A 20,957-nucleotide genomic window follows, 5' to 3' on the forward strand; every position below is an offset into this window, starting at 1 on the left:
ATATAGCTAAAGCTATGGGTGTTATAGTGAAATGTGGACATATGGCGGCAATATTTCTTAAAAAGTTTTCTGGCCTCTTGGAACCTCATACGTCGAATTATAGCTATTGTTGTATGAACAAGTAAAAAAGTGTCAGTGGGTTTTGCCGACTGATATATACCCTCAGCCAATGTGAACTGAAATTTTCACCTACGGACAGATCGAATGTATTTAGGGTCTCTTCTGAATTTTGTGGCCCTTTTTGAGCATTTGAACTTGCCGACAAAAATGTGGATTAGGAATTAACTGCACTAAGACACTAATGTTTAACTTTTGTGGGGGAGGTACCATTAGGGAGGACAGATATGGGCCATGTCAAAAGTTAAACTAAATTAGGAGGGTTTAATATTTTTACAAAATATTAGGAGATCCAAAGTTTGGAACAAATTGGGTGCCCCATTCTAGTGATATCGTCCTAGTATTTTAGTGAAATTTTTTAAATATTGGGGAGAAGTACCGGATGTTGTGGACCGGTATTGCCCCATGAAACTATGTTTGGATATAATATGACGAAGACCAAATGTTGGACCAAATCGGTTGAACAGTTCGGGAGTTATCGTTCTCTCCGACTGCCACAAATCGACGCCTCCAAATAATAGTATGCTAAGTCGACTTAGCATGTTTTCAAGTTCTTTACATTTTTATATTTAACGTCCTTTAACTTAAATTCTGTCAAATTGTGGTAATGATCGGACAATCCGAACAGAAGTTATTAACAAATATTTACTTAGCATAGTACTGAAGGTCAAACAAATTTCCAAACTTTTAGAGCTTGTCCTGCAAAACTCGCTTTTCAAAATTAGCAAACTATTATTTGGAGGTGTCGAACGTCCTTTAACTTAAATTCTGTCTAATTTTGGTAATGATCGGTCAATCCGAACAGAAGTTATAAACTAATATTGACTTAGCATAGTACTGAAGTTCAAAAAAATTTCCAAACTTTGAGAGCTTCTCCTGCAAAACTCACTTTTTAGACTTAGCATACTATTCTTTGGAGGTGTCGATATACCCTCAGCCAATGTGAACTGAAATTTTCACCTACGGACAGATCGAATGTATTTAGGGTCTCTTCTGAATTTTGTGGCCCTTTTTGAGCATTTGAACTTGCCGGCAAAAATGTGGATTTGGAATTAACTGCACTAAGACACAAATGTTTAACTTTTGTGGGGGAGGTACCATTAGGGAGGACAGATATGGGCCATGTTAAAAGTTAAACTAAATTTTTACAAAATATTAGGAGATCCAAAGTTTGGACCAAATTGGGTGCCCCATTCTAGTGATATCGTCCTAGCATTTTAGTGAAATTTTTTAAATATTGGGGAGAAGTACCGGATGTTGTGGACCGGTATTGCCCCATGAAACTATGTTTGGATATAATATGACGAAGACCAAATGTTGGACCAAATCGGTTGAACAGTTCGGGAGTTATCGTTCTCTCCGACTGCCACACATGGTGACATAGGGGGTCTTTACACCTTTCGGACTGTTTTCCCAAGAAATATGGACTCGTCCCTGAAAAAACGTTTACCGTCTAATGTAGGTAGCGAATGCAAATCGCTTCAACACAAATCAAAGTGATTCGAGAGCAGGTCTTAAAGTGAACTTATCCAAAGTTTTGTGTGAGAGGTACCAGAAAGAAGAGACAAATATAGTCCATATTCGAACCTGATTTATATCTGATAGTTATATTAGGATGTGCAAAGTATGGATTACATCGGTCACTCTCTTTAAAAGTTATCGTGCGCACAATTTTCTGAACATTTTTCAACTTTTGTGGGGGAGGTACCCAAAGGAGTGGACCGATATAGCTTATCTTCGAATTTAAACTATGTTTGGACAAAATATTACGAAGGCAAAATTTTGGACTGAATTTGCAGATCCGTTCGAGAGTTATCTTGCGCTCTAACCACTACACACGGTGTCATAGGGGATCTTTGCAACTTTTAGGCTATTTTCTCAGGAAGTATGGACTTGCCCCTGATGGAACTTGTACCGTCGTATGGAGGGCAATGAATACATGTTGTTGCAACAAAAATCAAAGCTATTCGAGAGCAGGTCCTAAACTGAACTTTTCCGATATTTTGTGTGGGAGGTACAAGAAGGTGTGGCCCGGCTGAGTCCATATTGGAACCTCATCTAAGTTTGGTAGGAATATCACGATGTGCAAAGTATGTGCCAAGTCGGTTATTCCCTTCAAGAGTTTTGAGCGCACAAATTTTCCGAACAATTTCGAACTTTTGTGAGGGAGGTACCGGAAGGAGTGGACCATCTTCGAACATAAACTAAGTTTGGACAAAATATTGCGATAGCCAAATTTTGGACCAAATCGGTTCATCCGTTCGAGAGTTATCGTGCGCACCAGCCAGACAGACAGACGGACATTGCTAAATCGACTCCAAATTGTCTGAAACACATTTCGGCCAAACATACTTGGGGTCTAAAACCATTATTTCGATGAGGCACATTTTGCCCGTATGGAAGTGTATATACCCTCGTTAGCATAAATGCTGAGGGTATAAAAATTACATAAAATCCTTAAAATAGCTAAAATCGGGATGTGGCGTATATATATCAATACGTGTACTCAAAGAGTAACTCAAATTCGGAATTTGCCATATATATAAAAAATTAAGTTTATGAAGCACTAAAATACTTCTAATCATGCTAGTCTAGCACAGGTATTTAGCTCCGATATCTGGCTAGCTTATTTTGCTCCTTGTAAAAGATGGTCCAAGTAGTTATTTTATTTTCTGTGTAATAATCTTTTTATGTTAAGAAGACAAATTTCTATCGGCAACTTTAAACGCGTTTTTCTCTAAACTGCGTTTTTTTTAGACGTGTCACTCTTCTAGTAAATGGCCACTGGGAACATTTATTGTGAACATACAGCTAATTAGTCAATTAGTAAATGTTCTTAAAATCTTAAATCTTAACGGTATAAGGGGTACGGCCAACATTTGGACCAATTTTCAATACCACTAATCCACAAACAACTTCCAGTATGCATATTTTGAAAGCACATATTGAGACTACAAAAATCCTTGTAGGGTTTTGTCCTGTCAGATGCAGTTCGGATTTTATGGCCGCATCTAAACCGGGCTAAAACTGCAGTTTTTTTGCATTTATCGCGCCTTTATCTCAGAAACGATCAGGAATTTGGCCTTGCTGTCTTTGGCAATATTGAAGCCCTAAACTAGTAGAACAGACCACATAATTTTGATACCCACCCTATCTAGGGTATCAAAATCGATAAAATAAAGATAATTTTACGAAATTGCTGAAATTCAGGTCAGTATCAGCTAACCTATTGGGAGTTGAACCGATTAACATTTGCAGAAATCTTCCAAATAAAGTTCTCAGCAATTCTTCAGAACATGTTGAAGCTCTAAAATGCTTACTTCATGTTGTTTCAGCGGTATTTTGCTTCATATCTTTTACAACACGTATTTCAAACACATTTCACACCGACACACTATAGGTAATTTGGCGTGTTTTTGAGGCAAAAATTAATAGCGGTGGACTTATGGGCTTTTTATAGATTTTTAATGATTTATATGCAAAAGTAAGATAAAACAATGAATTACACAGTAAAATTCGGATATAGCGAAACTACGGTTATAAGAAACTACGTTAATAGCGAACAAAGTTTTGTGTTTTCAAAGAATTTTTCTTAATATTTGTACAAAAATTCAAAATTTTAAAACGACCACGATTATAACGAACAAAAGTTGTTAGCCTGCTAGTAGAATTTTTTACAATTTGTTAGGATCTCGCTTTAAAGCACAAGCGGATAGCGACGTATTTAAGCACTGTTTCAAATATTTTAACATATGATTTTTCTAAGAAAACTTTAATAAGAATTTTACAGGTGAACATTTTTATAACGAACGCCTGATATAACGAACAAATTTTATTTCCTATTCTCATTTAAGCTACTTTATTCGTTCCAACCAAATGAACACGGTTAAAACAAAAGAAAAACGGTTATAATGAACTAAAATACTGATCCGCCAAAAGATGTTTATAAACATTGATATGTTTAAGATATTGATTCGCGAAGAGATCTTTATAAATATTACTTCTTTAAAAGGACCAAATAAATCACCCAATCATGATCCCTAGTTAGAACGTATTACGGCTATAATTAAAAAAATGTTGATCACAGCACGTCTGTATATTTTTACAACCCATGGTGAATATTTCTTTAAATAAAATGTATTTTTATTTCAAATCGGATGCTTTTTTTGTGTTTAACATTTCCTTTACCAAGCAAAAAATTAAAAAAAAATATTTTTTCTGCAAGGAGGGCACCTTCAAAAAATTGATATAATTCAAAAAAAACGCAAAAAATCACACTATGGTAATTATGTAGTTGATTCAGAACCCTTTGCTGAAGATATTCCCGGTGGCAGAATTTCAGACAAAGTTGGACAATTTTGTAAAAGTCTGTAATATAAAACTATAATTTTGTAAAAAAAATCTTAGGTTGTATCCTATATGACGATTATTTCTGCTGTAACAAACATTTTGAAGAAAATTATTTCTTAAAACCGAAAGTACACACCGCCACTATTCCACTGAATATCATATATATGTATTTAATTACACTGTGCAACATTTTAAGGGTGACCTTGTGCAAACAATTCGAACCGAGGATTTTTTGAAAGTGCAGACCCAAATGACAAGAAACCCTAGTTGGGTTTTGTTGTGTCAGATCCAGCTCGGATTTTATGGCCCCATCTAAACATAGCTAAATATTGAGTTTTTAAAGAAATTCGGGGATATATCTCTGAAACCAATCCGAATCTTCTTCTTTTGACCTTTGAAGCAAATTTGTAGATAAGGGCAAGAATAAAATATTTGAAAAAATAATGAACTCGAAAAACTACATTTATTGCCTCAAATTTCAAAATATATGCAAAAATTCCACAATTTTTATACATTTCGCACCGTATCTCCAAAACCGTTAATTTTTCTGAATATTTTCTTTGGAAAAATATTCCCTGGAATGTAATACACAACTCTTCAGAACATGTCATTGTTGTAAAATGCCTCTATGCCGTTGTTTTCAGTACACAATAAAAATGTCAATAATATAGTGAAATTCGAAATGCGAGAATAAACTGTTGCACAGTGGTTCCGCCCGTGGACAAAAATCGAAAAATGAACGGCGACAAATTTCATTGCGATTGAACTAAATATTCTCTAAACATATCAAATTTTTAACATCCAGCCTTATTTTTGTAAATTTACAGCGGTTATACGTCAAGTTGAGTCGAAGAAGTTGAAAAAAATTCATCCGCAAAGCATTCGTAGGTTATGAGTAAAATTATAAAAAAAATTGGAGAGGTAAATGTGCAATTTTCAAAATGAAACTTATAGGTGTTGGTATTGGCAATGTTTTTACGAAAAAACAAATTCATAATTCGTTTTCTAACTTAATTAAAAATAGATTCTTAATAAATGACTTTTTCTGCTATTTTTAATATAATTACTATTAATTTATGTTGAGTTTTACTAATGTTGTGAGCATTTGTGAGTCTCGATTTTTTTTAATGCAGGGGAAAGTCTCCAGTTTACGATTAATAAAAGTCCAGCTGCCCCCACCTGTCACCCGCTAAGTTATTCTTCTTACACCACGCCCGTAAAATCGTCAAAATTCCGAAAATCGGGAGGTACGTTTATATGGGAGCTATACCTAAAGTTGGACCTATACTGAACATTTTTGGCAAGGAGGTATTTTGCTCACTCAGAACTCAAAATGCCAAATTACAGCCAAATCGGTTGGAAAATGTAGGTAAAATCGTCAAAATTTCGAAAATCGGGAGTTACGTTTATATGGGGGCTATACCTAAACGTAGACCGATATTGACCATTTTTTGCATGGAGAACTCAAAATGCCAAATTACAGCCAAATCAGTTGGAAAACTTCGCTAAAATTGTCAAAATACCGAAAATCTGAGGGTACATTTATATGGTGGCTATTTATATGGAGGTATTTTGCTCACTCAGAACCCAAAATGCCAAATAACTTCCAAATCGGTTGGTTAATTTGGCCAAAATCGTCAAAATACCACAAATCGGGCGGTACCTTTCTATGGGAGCTGTACCCCAATATGGACCTACATCCACTAAAAATGGTTTTCTATCTTTTTGGCTTGTTATAAACCTACGGTTAAAAATTGGAGGCGGTAGCTCGATTAGAACTATTGTTGGCACTCTTTTCCATACAAGTGGGACCACTGTGTGTTGGTGTGAACTGTGTTTGAAATACGTGCTGTAAAAATATGATGCAAAATACCGCTGAAACAACATGAAGCAAGCATTTTAGAGTTTCGGAATGTTCTAAGGAATTTTTCAGAACTTTATTTGGAAGATTTTTGCAAAAGGTTACTTGGTTCAACTCCCAATAGTGTAGCCGATACTGACCAGAATTTCAGCAATTATATAAAATTTTCTATATTTTATAGATTTTGATGCCCTAGATGGAGTTTTTCTTATGCATTTTTTTAAAAGATACGTTCTACTAGTTTAGGGCAACAATATTGCTAAAGACAGCAAGGCCAAATCCCCTTTCGTTTCTGAGATAAAGGCCTGATAAATGCAAAAAAGTGTAGATTTAGCCCGGTTTAGATGAGGCCATAAAATCCGAACTGGATCTGACAGGACAAAACCCTACAAGGGTTTTTGTAGTCTAAATATGTACTTTCAAAAATTGCATACAAGAAGTTGTTTGCATTTTCAGTGTTGCATAGTGTTATTACCAAACTCTCACGAATTGCGTTTAAATTCTGCTCTGAGTTTTTATCTTTTTTAACATTTTTTATTTTGTTTGATTTTAGCTTCGAATTATACCGAGAGTTTTGAATATTATTGAAAACAAATTGCATATCCATAGAGTTTTACACGTTCTTCCTTCGAATTAAATTAGAAAACTCGCGTTATTAAAAAAAAATTACTTTTTGCCTAAAAACCTGTCCCAATTACCTATAGTGCGACAGTATATTCTTGCATTTCAGATAACACCATATACATATTTATTAAATCGTCTTTGAAAAATATATTGAAAACATCGTGATAGAGGCATTTTACAACAATGACGAGTTGTGAGCTACATTCCAGCAAATATTTTTCGAAAAGAAAACATTAAGAAAAAATTAACGGTTTTGGAGATATGGTGCGAAGTGTTCACATTTTTAGTGTGTTTTTAGGTTTCCACGATTTTGCTTGGAAACCGCAATTCGTATTGAAATGGGATCAGAGGAAATGTTGTAGCTGTTAAAGTTCTCTACAAGATTGACTTTTATGCTTTTTTCCTAGGTTTTAACATTTTTGAGATGTAGAAGTTGAATGAACTGACTGTATCGCCTCCTTACAAAACAATGTCATGCCACGGTGCGCCTTAACTAATGGAAGGTGCTTACACCTGGGAAGTTTTTCAAGATTCTGAACCAAAAATGTTCATATATGCCAAATGGCCATAAACTATATTTCATTCATACACCTTCTTCAGCTATAAGGATGATTAAAGATGTCCCAGCTCAACAATCATATCATTACGAACCAGAACATAACCAAGCTCATTTCTCAAACATTTCTGTGCCTTTAAACAATAAACTAATACTTATTCTAACCTAAACAAAAAGTAAACTAAAGAAACTATATAAAATAAAGCGACAAAAAAATAATACATACTACAATAGATTTTTTCAATCTAATAATAATATTATTTTAATTTATCATAGGTATTATCTTACGCTTCTTAAAAATATAGCTATCCCTTATCTTTGCCGGGGCCCACACTAACACCCAATAAATGTTCACCGGCCATAGTCAGACCAGCCGGTTGATGGGCATAGTTACGTATCTGATGCAGAGAGATTAGTTGATTTGGAAATGCATTTGAAGCATTATTTTGGTTGACGTTTTTATTTTGAAAACTTATTGCGTCATACAAGTACGGACGCTGGGCCATAGCGTGATGCGATAGGGTATTCAAGTGTGGAGGCATGGAATTGATCGGTGTAAATGCTGAATTTGTGGTGGTTTTTGTAATGCTCGATGCATCGTAGGGTCCAACGGTGGATGGTGTAGAGACTGTAAAGAGAAAAATATTGAATGTATGTAGAAGATATAAAAACGTTTGGTGGAAAAAAAAAAGAAAAACAAAAGGAAACTGATGAGGATCTATGGCGACAGCCGAAACTATAGTCTTCTCTGTTTTACCCCGTTGGTAGGCCTCCATCAGACCATCTGCTTTTTCAGATGTATGACATCAGCTGTTCTGTATATTAGTATACCCAAAGTGACAACATACATGTGAAAAAGCAGATGGCCGCCTAAACAATGCCAAATGTTCCACGCTAATATATTCCAAATAGTAAGCCTAATTTGGTATTATGATTGACTATTTGGAAAATCAATAAAAATGGGATTCGGAAGATTCCTCAAATATAATAGAACTCATTACAATTTTAGCCATTTGTCTACTTACCAATATCTTCTCGACCATTGTCATTCATGCGATGATGATTCTGCAGATCATTATGAGGATTATTCGATTGACCGGCATTTCCGGCCTGTTGCTGCTGCTGGTGATTGCCATAGTCCATGTGACCTTGTTGCTGTTGTTGAGAGGAAGGTTGCTGCTGTTGTGGATTTGTTTGCTGTTGCGGATGATGTTGAGATGTACCCTGCTGACCGTTATGATGCTGCTGCTGATGTGGATGTTGGTTGTGATGTTGTTGCGACTGTTGTTGTTGCTGCTGCTGTTGATGCATAACATCATTTAAGTTGGCAGCAGAATCAGGACTTACTTTGGGCCAATAAGAATTATCGGTGGGTGCTATTGTTACCGGTGGCAAGGTTAAATTATTGCGATTATGCTGATTATGGACCCCACCGGTAATAATGCCCGCTGTAGAGCCAGCCGCTCCTCCTCCTCCTCCGCCGCCGCCTGCTGCTCCTACACCTGTTGTAGCCGAACCGTTATTAGTGGAAGGATTTGAACCTACTGCAGGATTACTATTACCTGTGGTATTGGTGGTGGTTGATGCTGCTCCACCACCTGCAGCTGCCGGAGTCGTTCCACCCGCCGGATTATTGCCCGCATTTGTGACCACAATTGGCGGTCGCTTATCGGTACGTTCTGCATGCTTTTGCATATGTTTATTCAGATATGTCTCCTGGGTATAGGATTTGCCGCAGTACTGGCAAATGTGTGTCTTTAAATGTTTCGATTCCTTGTGCTTGGGTATGTGATCGAGTAGCGAAGGTTCATCGGAGAAACATTTATAGCACGAATTGCATTTAAATGGTTTATCGGTTTGGTGGCAACGTGAGTGAGATTGAAGATTGGAGAGCTGAGAGAATGCCTTTTGACAGCCAGGATGTCGACACTTGTATGGTTTATCACCCGTATGCGTCCGAATGTGTTGCTGCAGATGTGACAGTTGAGTAAATTTGCGCTGGCAAATCTCACAGCGATATGGTTTTATGCCCAAGTGTATTCGCGTATGCTGTGAAAGATATGAAGAGTTGGCAAATGCTTTTGAGCACTGGGTGCATTTGTAGGGCTTAGATTCGCGCATATGCATTTGGGTGTGCAGTTGTAAGTCTGCTTTGGATGTAAAGATCTACGAAAATGGGAGAAAGAAATAGAATTAAGTGAGCGTTAATAAGAGAAACATAAAATAAATAGAGGAATAGCATTTTTGGTAACATGTTTCAATGCCTTGCAGGGCAGAAAAGGGATAAGAACCTCTTGCCGTCTATATGTTTGTAAATGTAAGTCCCATTTGTTTTTATACCTTGGTATCCTTAATATCCTGCAGTTGCATTTGATGATGCGGCGACGATGTGGACGATGAAATGCCATTGTTGTTATCATTTGGCTGTTGTTGCTGCTGCTGTTGTTGTCGATTGTGATGACGTGTCCCGCCATTGTCCACACTATTACTGGTCACAACAATATGTTGATTAGGATTTGGTGGATATATTCGTGATTTACGACCACGACCACCTCCTGAACTCACAGTTGAACTAACAACCCCTGTGGTAGAATCGGCCAATTTTGTATCCAAACAAAGCGATTTTTGATGCAACAACACCGCCTCAGCTATTGAACCATTTGGCGTTGTTGTTGTCGATACCGCACCCTGTACTTGATAATGTGACTGATGTTGTTGCTGTTGTTGATGTTGTTGTTGCTGTTGCAGTTGTTGCTGCTGGTGTGCTGTGGGTTGTTGTGTATAATTGAGAACAGAGGTTCTCAAATCGGCGGTATTTGAAAAAACGCTCAATGGTCCTAAGGTAACACGTTCGTTTAGGGTATTTCTTAGTTGATCTATGGATCGGTGTACGGCTTGTGAATACTCACCGCCCGGTGGTATTTCACCAATTAAAGGAGAATTGTGATGATAGTCAAGACCACCGCCAATTGGACGATATTCTATTAAACGTCCTTCCATTGTTTATTTGTTTATGTATTAGTACTTGTTGTTGTTATGATGTCTTAAATTCGTAATTTCCAGTGGATTATTTGTTGTTGTTATTTGTATTTATTTAACACAAAATATTTTCCATTCATTTTGTTTTTGTTGTGTTTTTGTCTTGTTAAAAGTCTTTAAAAGTTTTGATTTAGGTTTGTAGTTTTTATTTTATTTAAGGAACACTAAAGGATTTTTTATTAAAAAAATATTATATTTATATATTTTAATAGCGTTGATAAAAATGTTGGTGAATTTTTCATTTTTATTTTACAATAACCTAAATATAAACCACTGCGTCTGGAACAGAAGGACAACATTTTTTTTGTAACTTTTCCAAAAAAACAAATTTTATAAATGCTAAAGCTGGTAGATTTCTCAAGTTCTGGAACAGAGCTGAACACTGTGGTTGTATACAATAAAAATGTTATTGTTTTGCAATTACATACATATATTGCTTAAGTTTTGAAATCATACACACACAAAAAATAAATCTGCACCCTACAACGCTGTTCCTGGATTGTAAATTGTCAAAGTATTTCGTCTTTTTTTAATTTAATTGATATTAAATTAAATTAATTAATAAATTAAAATTATTTGAATTTGTTTGCAAGAATATTTTGTAGGTGTTTGACACCACATAAATAAAGAAAACAACTGATTTTATGTATTTTGAAGTCTTTAGTAACATTATCAATTTCTTATTATCAAAGTTCATAAGATAAAAAAAAAATAAAAATGTTTCTCTTGTTTTCACAAGTTACACCATTTTGTTGGAAACACATCTTTGGATCATCATCAATTTTAGTTTTATTTTGAGAGTGTAAAATAAATACTGGGGAACACAAACGTCTTTAATCGTAAATTTTTGTGAATACTGTTTTGGATTTTCTTTGCACCTAATATCCGAATTACATTGTGCACTTAGTTGAAACATTTCCCTTACTTAATTTTATGTAACATTTGCAAAATACATACATTCGGAAATTTTCTACAATAAAGTTTAGTTTTAGAAACATATTTTTCTGTTTATTTAAGATGCTTCGAAACCAAATTTGTTTAAAAAGTTTTTTACAAACACATAACTAGAATCTAAAACAACGTTTATAATAACGATTACAAGTTAGAAATGGCCGCTAAATTATAAGATATGTCACTTTTTGACTTTGTATTAGTTTTTTGTTTAGGATATACAGAAGCGTATAACAAATGTCGTCACTCATACGCCTAATTTCAATATTACAATATTTTGTTTGGTTGGTAGGTTATAGTCAATGGTTTTTTCCTGGTCTCTTGTTTTCACAAGTGACACCATTTTGTTGGAACCAAATCTTCGTATCATAATCGTAAATTTTTGCAAATACTGTTTTGGATTTTCCTTGCCCCTTATATCCAAATATAATTGTGCACTTAGTTGAAATATATCCCTTACTTAATTATATTAAAAAATTTGCAAAATCTATCCTGAAATTTTCCGCAATAAAGTTTAGTTTTGCAAACATATTTTTCTGTTTATTTGATATGCTTCGAAACCAAATTTGTTTAAAACGTTTTTCACAAACACATAACTAGAATCTAAAACAACGTTTATAATAACGATTACAAGTTAGAAATGGCCGCTAAATTATAATGATATGCCACTTTTTGTCTTTGTATTAGTTTTTGTTTAGGATATACATACATACGTATGTCGTCACTCATACGCCTCATTTCAATATTATATTTTTTTCTGGTCAAACTTTTGAAAGGATAAAGATATTTTCATTACTCTTTTTTTGTACGACAGGTAACACAATCAGCATTCCGTTAAATCTAGTAGTTGTAGAGGAATTCAAGGTCAAAGTCAAACGTTAGAGTTTTGTTTACTATTTGTCATCGAAATATGAGTGTTTTTGCGATTTAATATAAAAAACTATAAAAAAAAAATAATTTAAAAAATTGATTTTCAGTGTTTATTTATAAATGCACTTAAAATTAAAACATAATAAATAGATTTACTATACCGAAAAACCTCCTTCGAACTTCCAAACAACCTCCACCGAACCTCCGAACTTCCGAACAACTTCCTCTGAACCTTCGTATCATTAGGAACTCTAAATGCCAAGTTACAGAGAATTTTGGCTACAAATGAAGATAAAATCCTCAAAATACCTGAAATCGGATGGGAACGCTATATGGGGGCTATAGAAGAAAATGGACCTATATTGGTTTTGGTTTCATATTCATGTATTGTCATTCAAGTCTCCTCTTCTGAACTTCCTAAAAATCTCCTTTGAACCCTCGAACAAACCTTTCCGAACTTCCGAACAACCTCCAACGAACCTCCGAACAACCACCACCGAACTTCCGTACTATCTCCTCTGAACTTTCCCCACTGAACATGGCCTATCAGCCCTAACTAAATTACAGCGTGCGGCTATATGGAGTTTATAACAAAACCTGGACCTGTGCCCATAATTTTTGGTGGGGAAGTTTCTGTACCATTGGAAACTCCAAATGTAAAGTTACACCGAGTTCTGGCTAAAGATGAAGATAAAATCCACAAAATACCTGAAATCAGTTGGTAACGCTATATGGAGGCTATAGAAGAATATGAACCCATATTGTATCTGGTTTCATATTCTTGTATTGTCATTCAAGTCTCCTCCTGCGAACTTCCGAAAAATCTCCTTCGAAACTTCGAACAACCTTTTCCGAACTTCCGAACAACCTCCAACGAACCTCGAAACAACCACCACCAAACTTCCTAACTATCTCCTCCGAACTTCCCAAAAAAAAAAACAATTAATTAAAAAATACTCCTTGGGTTATCATAAAACTATGTAATCTATATATGGGGAATTCCAAGTGAAATCGGACAGTTCGGAGAAAAGTAATTTTTGATTTCAATTGTTTTTGGTTCAATTTATGCTCCTAGCCAACAGAACATTTTAGTATATTTTAAAATTATTTTTTGACCAACGGTACAGAGATATCGCCTATTGAAATTATCGAATTTTTAAAGAATTATGTTCAAATAAATACTCATAACTTCTTTAATATTGGTCCAAATGGGACCATCTTTTTTTTGATTTGTTTGTTTTTTTATCAGCTATCGAAAAAAATATTTGAAATAAAAGTGCACAGTGGGCTTCAATGCCATTTTCGGGATTTAATATTTAAAATCAATTTTTAAACATGATTGCACCCTTCGATTTTTTCAAAAAAAATTTATGTTAAACTACGTTCAATTACAAAAATTTTAAGCCCTATGTGGTAATGGGATTCAAACAATTACTATTTTTTCTGAATTTTTTAAAATTTGTCAATACAATTTTTCCTTAATACCTTTGTCCAAAATTTGTATTTCTGTATTTTTGAAGCTAAAAGTACATATTTATCATTATATATTATATATTTATCATAAAAAATAGAAAAAAATCCACAGTGGACTTTAATGGAATTTTCGCTGATGCATTTTCAAAATCGAAAAATGACGCAGTTTTTAAGATGTTTGAGATAAATTCATAAATATAAAATCAAAACAAATGTTTATAAATGAAATTTTTAAGTTTTTTAATAAAATAATAAATTTTGGGCAAAGGTATAAAGGAAAAATTGTATTGACAAATTTTAAAAAATTCAGAAAAAATAGTAATCGTCCGAATCCCATTACCACATAGGGCTTAAAATTTTTGTAATTGATTGTAGTTTAACATAAATTTTTTTTGAAAAAATCGAAGGGTGCAATCATGTTTAAAAATTGATTTTAAATATTAAAACCCGAAAATTGCATTGAAGCCCACTGTGCATTTTTCTTTTAAATATTTCTTTCGATAGCTGATAAAAAAACAAGCAAATCAAAAAAAAGGTGGTCCGATTTGGACCAATATTAAAGAAGTTATGAGTATTTCTTTGCATGGAGTTTTTACAGAATTTGACTTTTTCAAGGCGCGATATCTCTCGAACCGTTAGTCAAAAAAATTTTGAAAATATACTAAAATGTTTTGTTAATCAGCAGCATCGCCACAGCAAAATATAAAGGAAATCAAAAACCTCATCTTGAAAAAGTGTCCGATTTCACTCAGAAATCCCCATATTAAAATTTCTGAAATTCCGCGTTGGTCCGGAGATATAGCATCAGAATCGGATGTACCTCCAAAAATTTAAATTTTTTATGCAAATATCTATAGAATGGTAACAGATAATGTCTCCAAATTTTGGATGTGTGAAGGATTTTGGTCTAGAAATAAATTTGCCAAATTATATTAAAATCGGTTCAGATTTGGATATAGCTCCCAAATCTATTTTCGGTCGATTTCATGTATTTTCTGTATTAAATACGATATGTATGTCCAATTTCAATGAATTTATATTGAAATCGGTTCAGATTTGGATATAGCTCCCATATATATTATCGTCCGATTTTAAGTATTTGATGGACCAAACACGTTTGACGAAAATTGGCCTACAAATAAATATATCAAAATATATTTTACCTTATTCGGGGTAGCGAAGCGCATCCGGTTCAGCTAGTCTAATATATAAAAGGCAATGTGTGTATGTTAGTATGTTCCGTATAGACTCATAAACCGCTTAACCGATTTTCTTGAAAATTTCAGAGAATGTACAGGGAACACCGGTGGTGAAAATAGGCTATACATTTTTTTGCATTTCGGAGGGGGCGGGGTAACTCCCCTATGTCCTATTTTTTAAAAACGCTTTTTTAACAAAATTAACTAACATATCGGAGAGAAAATTAATTTGCGAGACAATGGTTGTTGTTTCTCTGATCCTAGGTACTAATTTGGGGCCTAAAGACCCGACCACGCCCACTTTTTTTAAATAGCTTATATGTATATCAAAAACTGCTTAACCGATTTTCTTGAAAATTTCAGAGAATCTACTGGGAGGACCCTTGGTGAAATTAGGGTATATATTTTGTTGAATTTCGGAGGGGCGGGGTACCTCCCCTATGCTCTATTTTTTAAAAACTCTATTTTTACAAAATTGAGGAACGTATCGGAGAGAAAATTAATTTGCGAGACAATGGTTGTTGTGTCTCCGACACTAGGTACTGATTTGGGGTCTGAAGACCCGACCCCGCCCACTTTTTGAAATAGCTTATATATCAAAAATTGCTTAAACGATTTTCTTGAAAATGTCACAGAATCTACTGGGAGGACCCGTGGTGAAAATAGATGATATATTTTGTTGAACAGGGGGGAACCTCCCCCATGCCCTATTTCTTTGCAAACGATATTTTAACAAAACTGAAGAACGTATCGGTGAGAAAAATAATTTGGGGACAATGGAGGTTGTGTCTCCGACCATACTCATTTGGAACCAGACCACGCCCACTTTTTAAATATCTTATATATCCAAAACTACTAAACCGATTTTCTTGAAAATTTCAGATAATGGATAGTGATGACCCCTGGTGAAAATAGGCTATATATTTTGTTGAATTTCTGCGAGGGCGGGGTACCTCCTCTTTGCCCTATTTTATTAAAACTCTGTCTTTGCAACAAAACTTACTAACGTATGGCTTAGAAAATAAATTTGCGAGACAATGGTGGTTGAATCTCTGACCCTAGGTACTTATTTAGGGCTTAAAAACCCGACCATTCCCACTTTGTTAAGTATGTTATATCTCTGAAAGTATTGAGCCCATTTTCTTTAAAATTTCCGAGAATGTACAGCGATGGCCCACCATGAACACTAGGGTTATGACTTTTTTACAACCTCATATCCCTGTATCATAGCGTGATGAGTTTTGCCATAAGATTACATAAAATCTTAATTATAAGGTGATTCGGTGAAAAAACCTCACGCACAAAATGATTTTAAAATTTGAATTTATCAAAATTATGGACAAATTTTTGAAGTCACTGAAAACAGATATATAATTGAAAATTAATTTTAGAGCCACATGAGATAATTAAAATGACAAAAATTTATTTCTCACTATTTTTCTTCAATTCTGAGAATCGTAAAAATGTCGTAAACGCTTTTATTCAAAAATATAATTTTTTAACAAAAAACAAAAAATTTAAAATTTTTTCAAAGTGACTTTTTTCGCGACTTTTTTAATATTTGAATGGAATAAACGTTATTATAGTTATTAGTAGGCTTATATTTATTCATTCGTGCAACAAAAAATTATTTTTTGAAAAAAATTTTTTTTTTCATTTCATATATTTTTTTCAAAAAATTATTTTTTTAAAATCGATTTGTGCGTGAACTTTTTTTATATTTCAATGGAATAAACGATAGCATAGTGATTAATAGGCAAAAGTTCATTCATCCCTGCTACAGGAAATCATTTTTGAGGGAAAATGTCAAAAAGTCATAACCCTAATGAACACCCGTGGTGAAAATAGGCTATAAATTGTTTTGAATTGATTTTTTTTGAATCGGAGGGGACAGGGTACCTCCACAAAACCCTTCTTATTTTAAAACACTTTTAGCACGCCCATTTTTTAAATACATTATATCTCCAAAACTTCTGAACCGATTTCCAATTAATTTTCAGGTGATGTACAGGATTGGACTGGCGGAAATAGGCTATATAAACTTACGAACGTTTTTTCCCAACCCGTGTTACATATTTTAGCATTAAGACGCGATCACTCCCAATTTCTGAAATATGTTACAAATCAATGGAAATACCAAATGTTATGCATAACGAAGCTTTGATCTTATTGGAAAGCAAGTCTTTAAATTAGAAGGCAACATATCGATAGCTATAGCTTTATCAGGTATACATTAAAAGAAGGTACAAGGACGACACAGTCGACCCTCAAGTTTCCACTGGACATTCTTTTGATTGAATTGAACACATGCAATATTAAATAGAAGTTATCATCTGGAACGAATGAACGATGGCACATAAAAATTCCAAAGAAGCTTTACAACGATTCTTGAAGGATTTAAGAGAAATTCACGTTTAGATTTCAAACAAACACTTTCAGTTATACTATTCCAGCAGATGAAATAAATGCATGCCCCAAGTCATCAGTTAACATACCGCCAAAATTTAATATAGACGCCAACATTTCCGAAGATGTTTTATTTATAGTCACTTGCAGTTCCCGACTAATTTGCGATGCAAGAAAAATATAATTTACTTAATAAAAAGGTAACATAAACGTTTCAAGGGCCAGCAAGGCGGACCGGGCCGGCTAGTAACTTATATAAAAACGCATATATGTACTTAAAAAAATTCCATTGTGTAAAATGCTATAGAAAAAATACACGATTTTACTAAAGCAATTTCAATAAATTTAAAAGTGTGAATGTGTGAAACGGTCTGAAAAAGAACACTCTCGGGCATTTTTTGCTGCTCCCTAAAATTTCCAGTCCACTTAAGTTGGAATTTCGGTAAAATTGAGGAAAAATAAAATATCCCACTTCGTGTAAATGCTACGGTAATTTATTAAAATTGACCTATGGACCTATACTGATAAATTTTTGAGGGAAAGTTTTCTGGTTATAAAGAGGACTAAGTACACTTCTATAGGGGCTTTATGAAGTCGTGGACCTATACTGATAATTGAGGCGCTCCAAGCGCCAAAACGGCCTAAACCACATGTTTGTTTTTATTTCAAGAGGTTCAGGTTAGATCTTTATAGTCACTTTAATTTTTTTGTGCATGTGGGTTAGGCCGTTTTGGCACTGAGCGCCTCAATTCTCTTCTGGAATATTCTATACTCCCTTGGAAAAGTACTGGCATTTCGGTGGGATATTGAGGTCACAACCTTCAAAATACCGAAAATCGGGGGTGCCATTGCGTGGGGGCTATATTATGACGTGGACCGATGCCGAAAAATTTCAGCTGTAAAGATTAGTAATCCCAACGAAGACTAAGTACCAAATTCCAGCCATTTCGGTGGGAAATTGACGCCACAACCACCAAAAAAATCGTAAATCGGAAGGCACCGTTCTATGGGGGCTATACGAAAACGTGAACGTATACCTATAAATTTCAGTTGGAAAGTTTTATACTTCTAGCGAACACTTAATACTAAATTTCAGCCACTTCGAAAATCCGAAAATCTAGAGGTACCGTTCTATGGGGGCTAGATGAAGGCGTGGACCCATACCAACAAATTTCAGATGGAAAGTTGTGTACACAACGAAGACTAAATACCAAATTTTAGGCATTTCGGTGGGATATTGATGCCAGAACCTTCAAAAAACCGAAAATCAGAAAGTACCGTTTTATGGGGGCTACATGAAGGCGTGGACCTATACCGACAAAATTTCAGGGGGAAAAATTTATACCCCAAATGAACACTAAATACCAAATTTCAGTCTTATCGGTGGGATATTGAGGCTAAAACCTTGAAATTGCAGAAAATCAGTAGGTACCATTCTATGGGGGCTATATGAAGACGTGAGCCTTTACCGACAAGCTTCAGGTGGACAGCTTAGACCCAAAAACGAAGACCTAATACCAAAATTCAGCCACTTCGGTAAGATATTGTGGCTAAACCTTTCAAAATACCGAAAATTGGGATGTATCGTTCTATTAGGGCTATATCTAAACGTAGGCCGATGTAGCCCATTGTATCTTGACGGAGGGACGGACGTATAGACGGAGATGACTGTTTCGACTTAGAAATTTATGCTGATCAAGAATATATATACTTTAAAGGATCTCCGACGAATATTTCTATGTGTTACAAACGGAATGGCAATGACATGAAAATGGTTGTACGAGATGCAGTTGTTAAAAGAAATGACACAATATACACAAATAGTCATATGTTACTCGCATATGCTGACGACATTGACATCTGTCACAGCAACGAGGTAGAAGACCAAAAATAAGAAGAAACGTGTCCCGGCGTTTATCCCTATCACATCCACTTTTGCGGTTATGTACCCCAACGACCTGAGGCCTTGATGTCAAAAGGGATCACTTTGTCAGGCACATATCTTCCAAACTGCTAAAAATTTCTCTTGGAAGCAAAGTTGTAGCTCTAGTCTAAGAGAATAATAATTGTGAACTCAATAAACAACTTTCTAGAAAATACGAACTCTGTAGAAACGGTTCTTAATTGCCAAAATAGCAAAACATTTTTATCCTCTTTTCTCGGTTTCCGATTCATAGATACCCAGCCGTTTAAGTTTCAAGGAAACGATCAACCACAATAATGTAGCAAAGATATCATCAAACAACTTTCTGGAACATACAAAATGTTTATGAATGGTTCTTAAATGTGAAAATAGTCAAAAACTTTGAAAATATTCGATTTTTATACTTTTTTCAACGATTCTGGTCACAGATACCGAACCGCCCAATAATTAAGGATACAATCAACTACAAACATGTACCTAAGATTTCAGTGATAGGGAAAAACGTCGTCTTCTTATTTTTGGTTTTTTATCACGCTACGGTGTTAGAATATGGTTAAAAATTTTCCTGTGGCATAGTGTAAGTAACTTATACATGTAAGAGAATCTGCTAAAGTGGATTTGTCAGTAAACGGGGACAAGACCAAGCTGATCTTATCGACGCGAAATATAATATATATATATATAATTGTTCCACAAACATCCCAGGCGGGACAGGGGAGACTTCTCTCATATCAATGAGTGCACCCCGATTCATATTCAGCCTTATTACGGTTGGCGTAGTCGTATCCAAAATTGCAAATTGACGTGTCGTAACGTCTAATTGGTATTATGTATGTCGTACACGACATTTTCGCAACGACTAATTGGTATTATGTATGTCGTATACGAGATATTACAACTCTGTATGCCATTCTTTTACAATTTTGCTACCACAGGAGGCGTTTTATTACGAGAAAAGCTGTGAAATTAGTCGTTAGAGATTTTGTTGACGACAACAGACAAATTTCTTAAAACGTTAATAAAAACGAACAAATAAAATGGATTTAAACCAGAATGCGGCACACAACAACAACAATTTGAGCAAACACTGTTGTCAGTGCATTGTTTTTCAATTAGTGAGTGGAGAGAGAAGCTCTTTTTGCTTGCTCGCGAGTAAGGAGGTGCCGCATTCTGATTTAAACAAAAGGTATGTGTCTATATTACAAAAAGATTATATATTCGTATAAATTTTATAATATTGCACATGTTTTAGAACAAAAGTCACCACCAAGAAGCAGTTTGACACAATGGTCCAGATTTTGCAGAACAATCCAAATTTGGCCAGAGGTTACAGCAATGGAATAAAAAAATTAACGTGAAAAAAGAGTGGAATTAAATTAGTACGAAACTCAACATTTTAGGACCGCCAGTACGAACAGGTGAGGGTTGAATGAAGTCTGGGCTGACTACAAATTCAAGTTAAGGAAGAAGTTAGTTCACAATCAGGCGGAATGTCGTGCTACAGGTGGAGGATCCTTCAAGCAGTACATACTAACAGACACGGAAAAATCAGCATCAAGCTTGTTACAATTGGATACAATTGTAAAC

General features: G+C 34.8%; 1 protein-coding gene across 9 annotated transcripts in view; it reads right to left on the reverse strand.

The window, feature by feature from the left end:
- Window positions 1-6,189: 6,189 nt before the first annotated feature.
- The window catches only part of rn (rotund), a 464,377-nt gene continuing 449,609 nt past the window's right edge, over window positions 6,190-20,957 (reverse strand). For 4 of the 9 annotated variants that reach the window (XM_073987524.1, XM_073987477.1, XM_073987469.1 and 1 more), the window contains 2 exons: window positions 8,534-9,674; window positions 7,758-8,136 (listed from right to left, as the gene is read on the reverse strand). In XM_073987524.1, coding sequence (XP_073843625.1) covers window positions 7,814-8,136; window positions 8,534-9,674 — 1,464 coding nt within the window. In that variant the 3' untranslated portion in view covers window positions 7,758-7,813. Of the gene's footprint in view, window positions 8,137-8,533; window positions 9,675-9,848; window positions 10,712-20,957 lie in introns of all 9 variants that reach the window. The other 5 variants (XM_073987506.1, XM_073987515.1, XM_073987532.1 and 2 more) reach the window with 3 other exon arrangements.

This window comes from Musca autumnalis, unplaced genomic scaffold (genome assembly GCF_047663935.1).
Source record: "Musca autumnalis isolate F117 unplaced genomic scaffold, ASM4766393v1 scaffold_1, whole genome shotgun sequence".
In the NCBI taxonomy this organism is placed as follows: Eukaryota; Metazoa; Arthropoda; class Insecta; order Diptera; family Muscidae; genus Musca; species Musca autumnalis.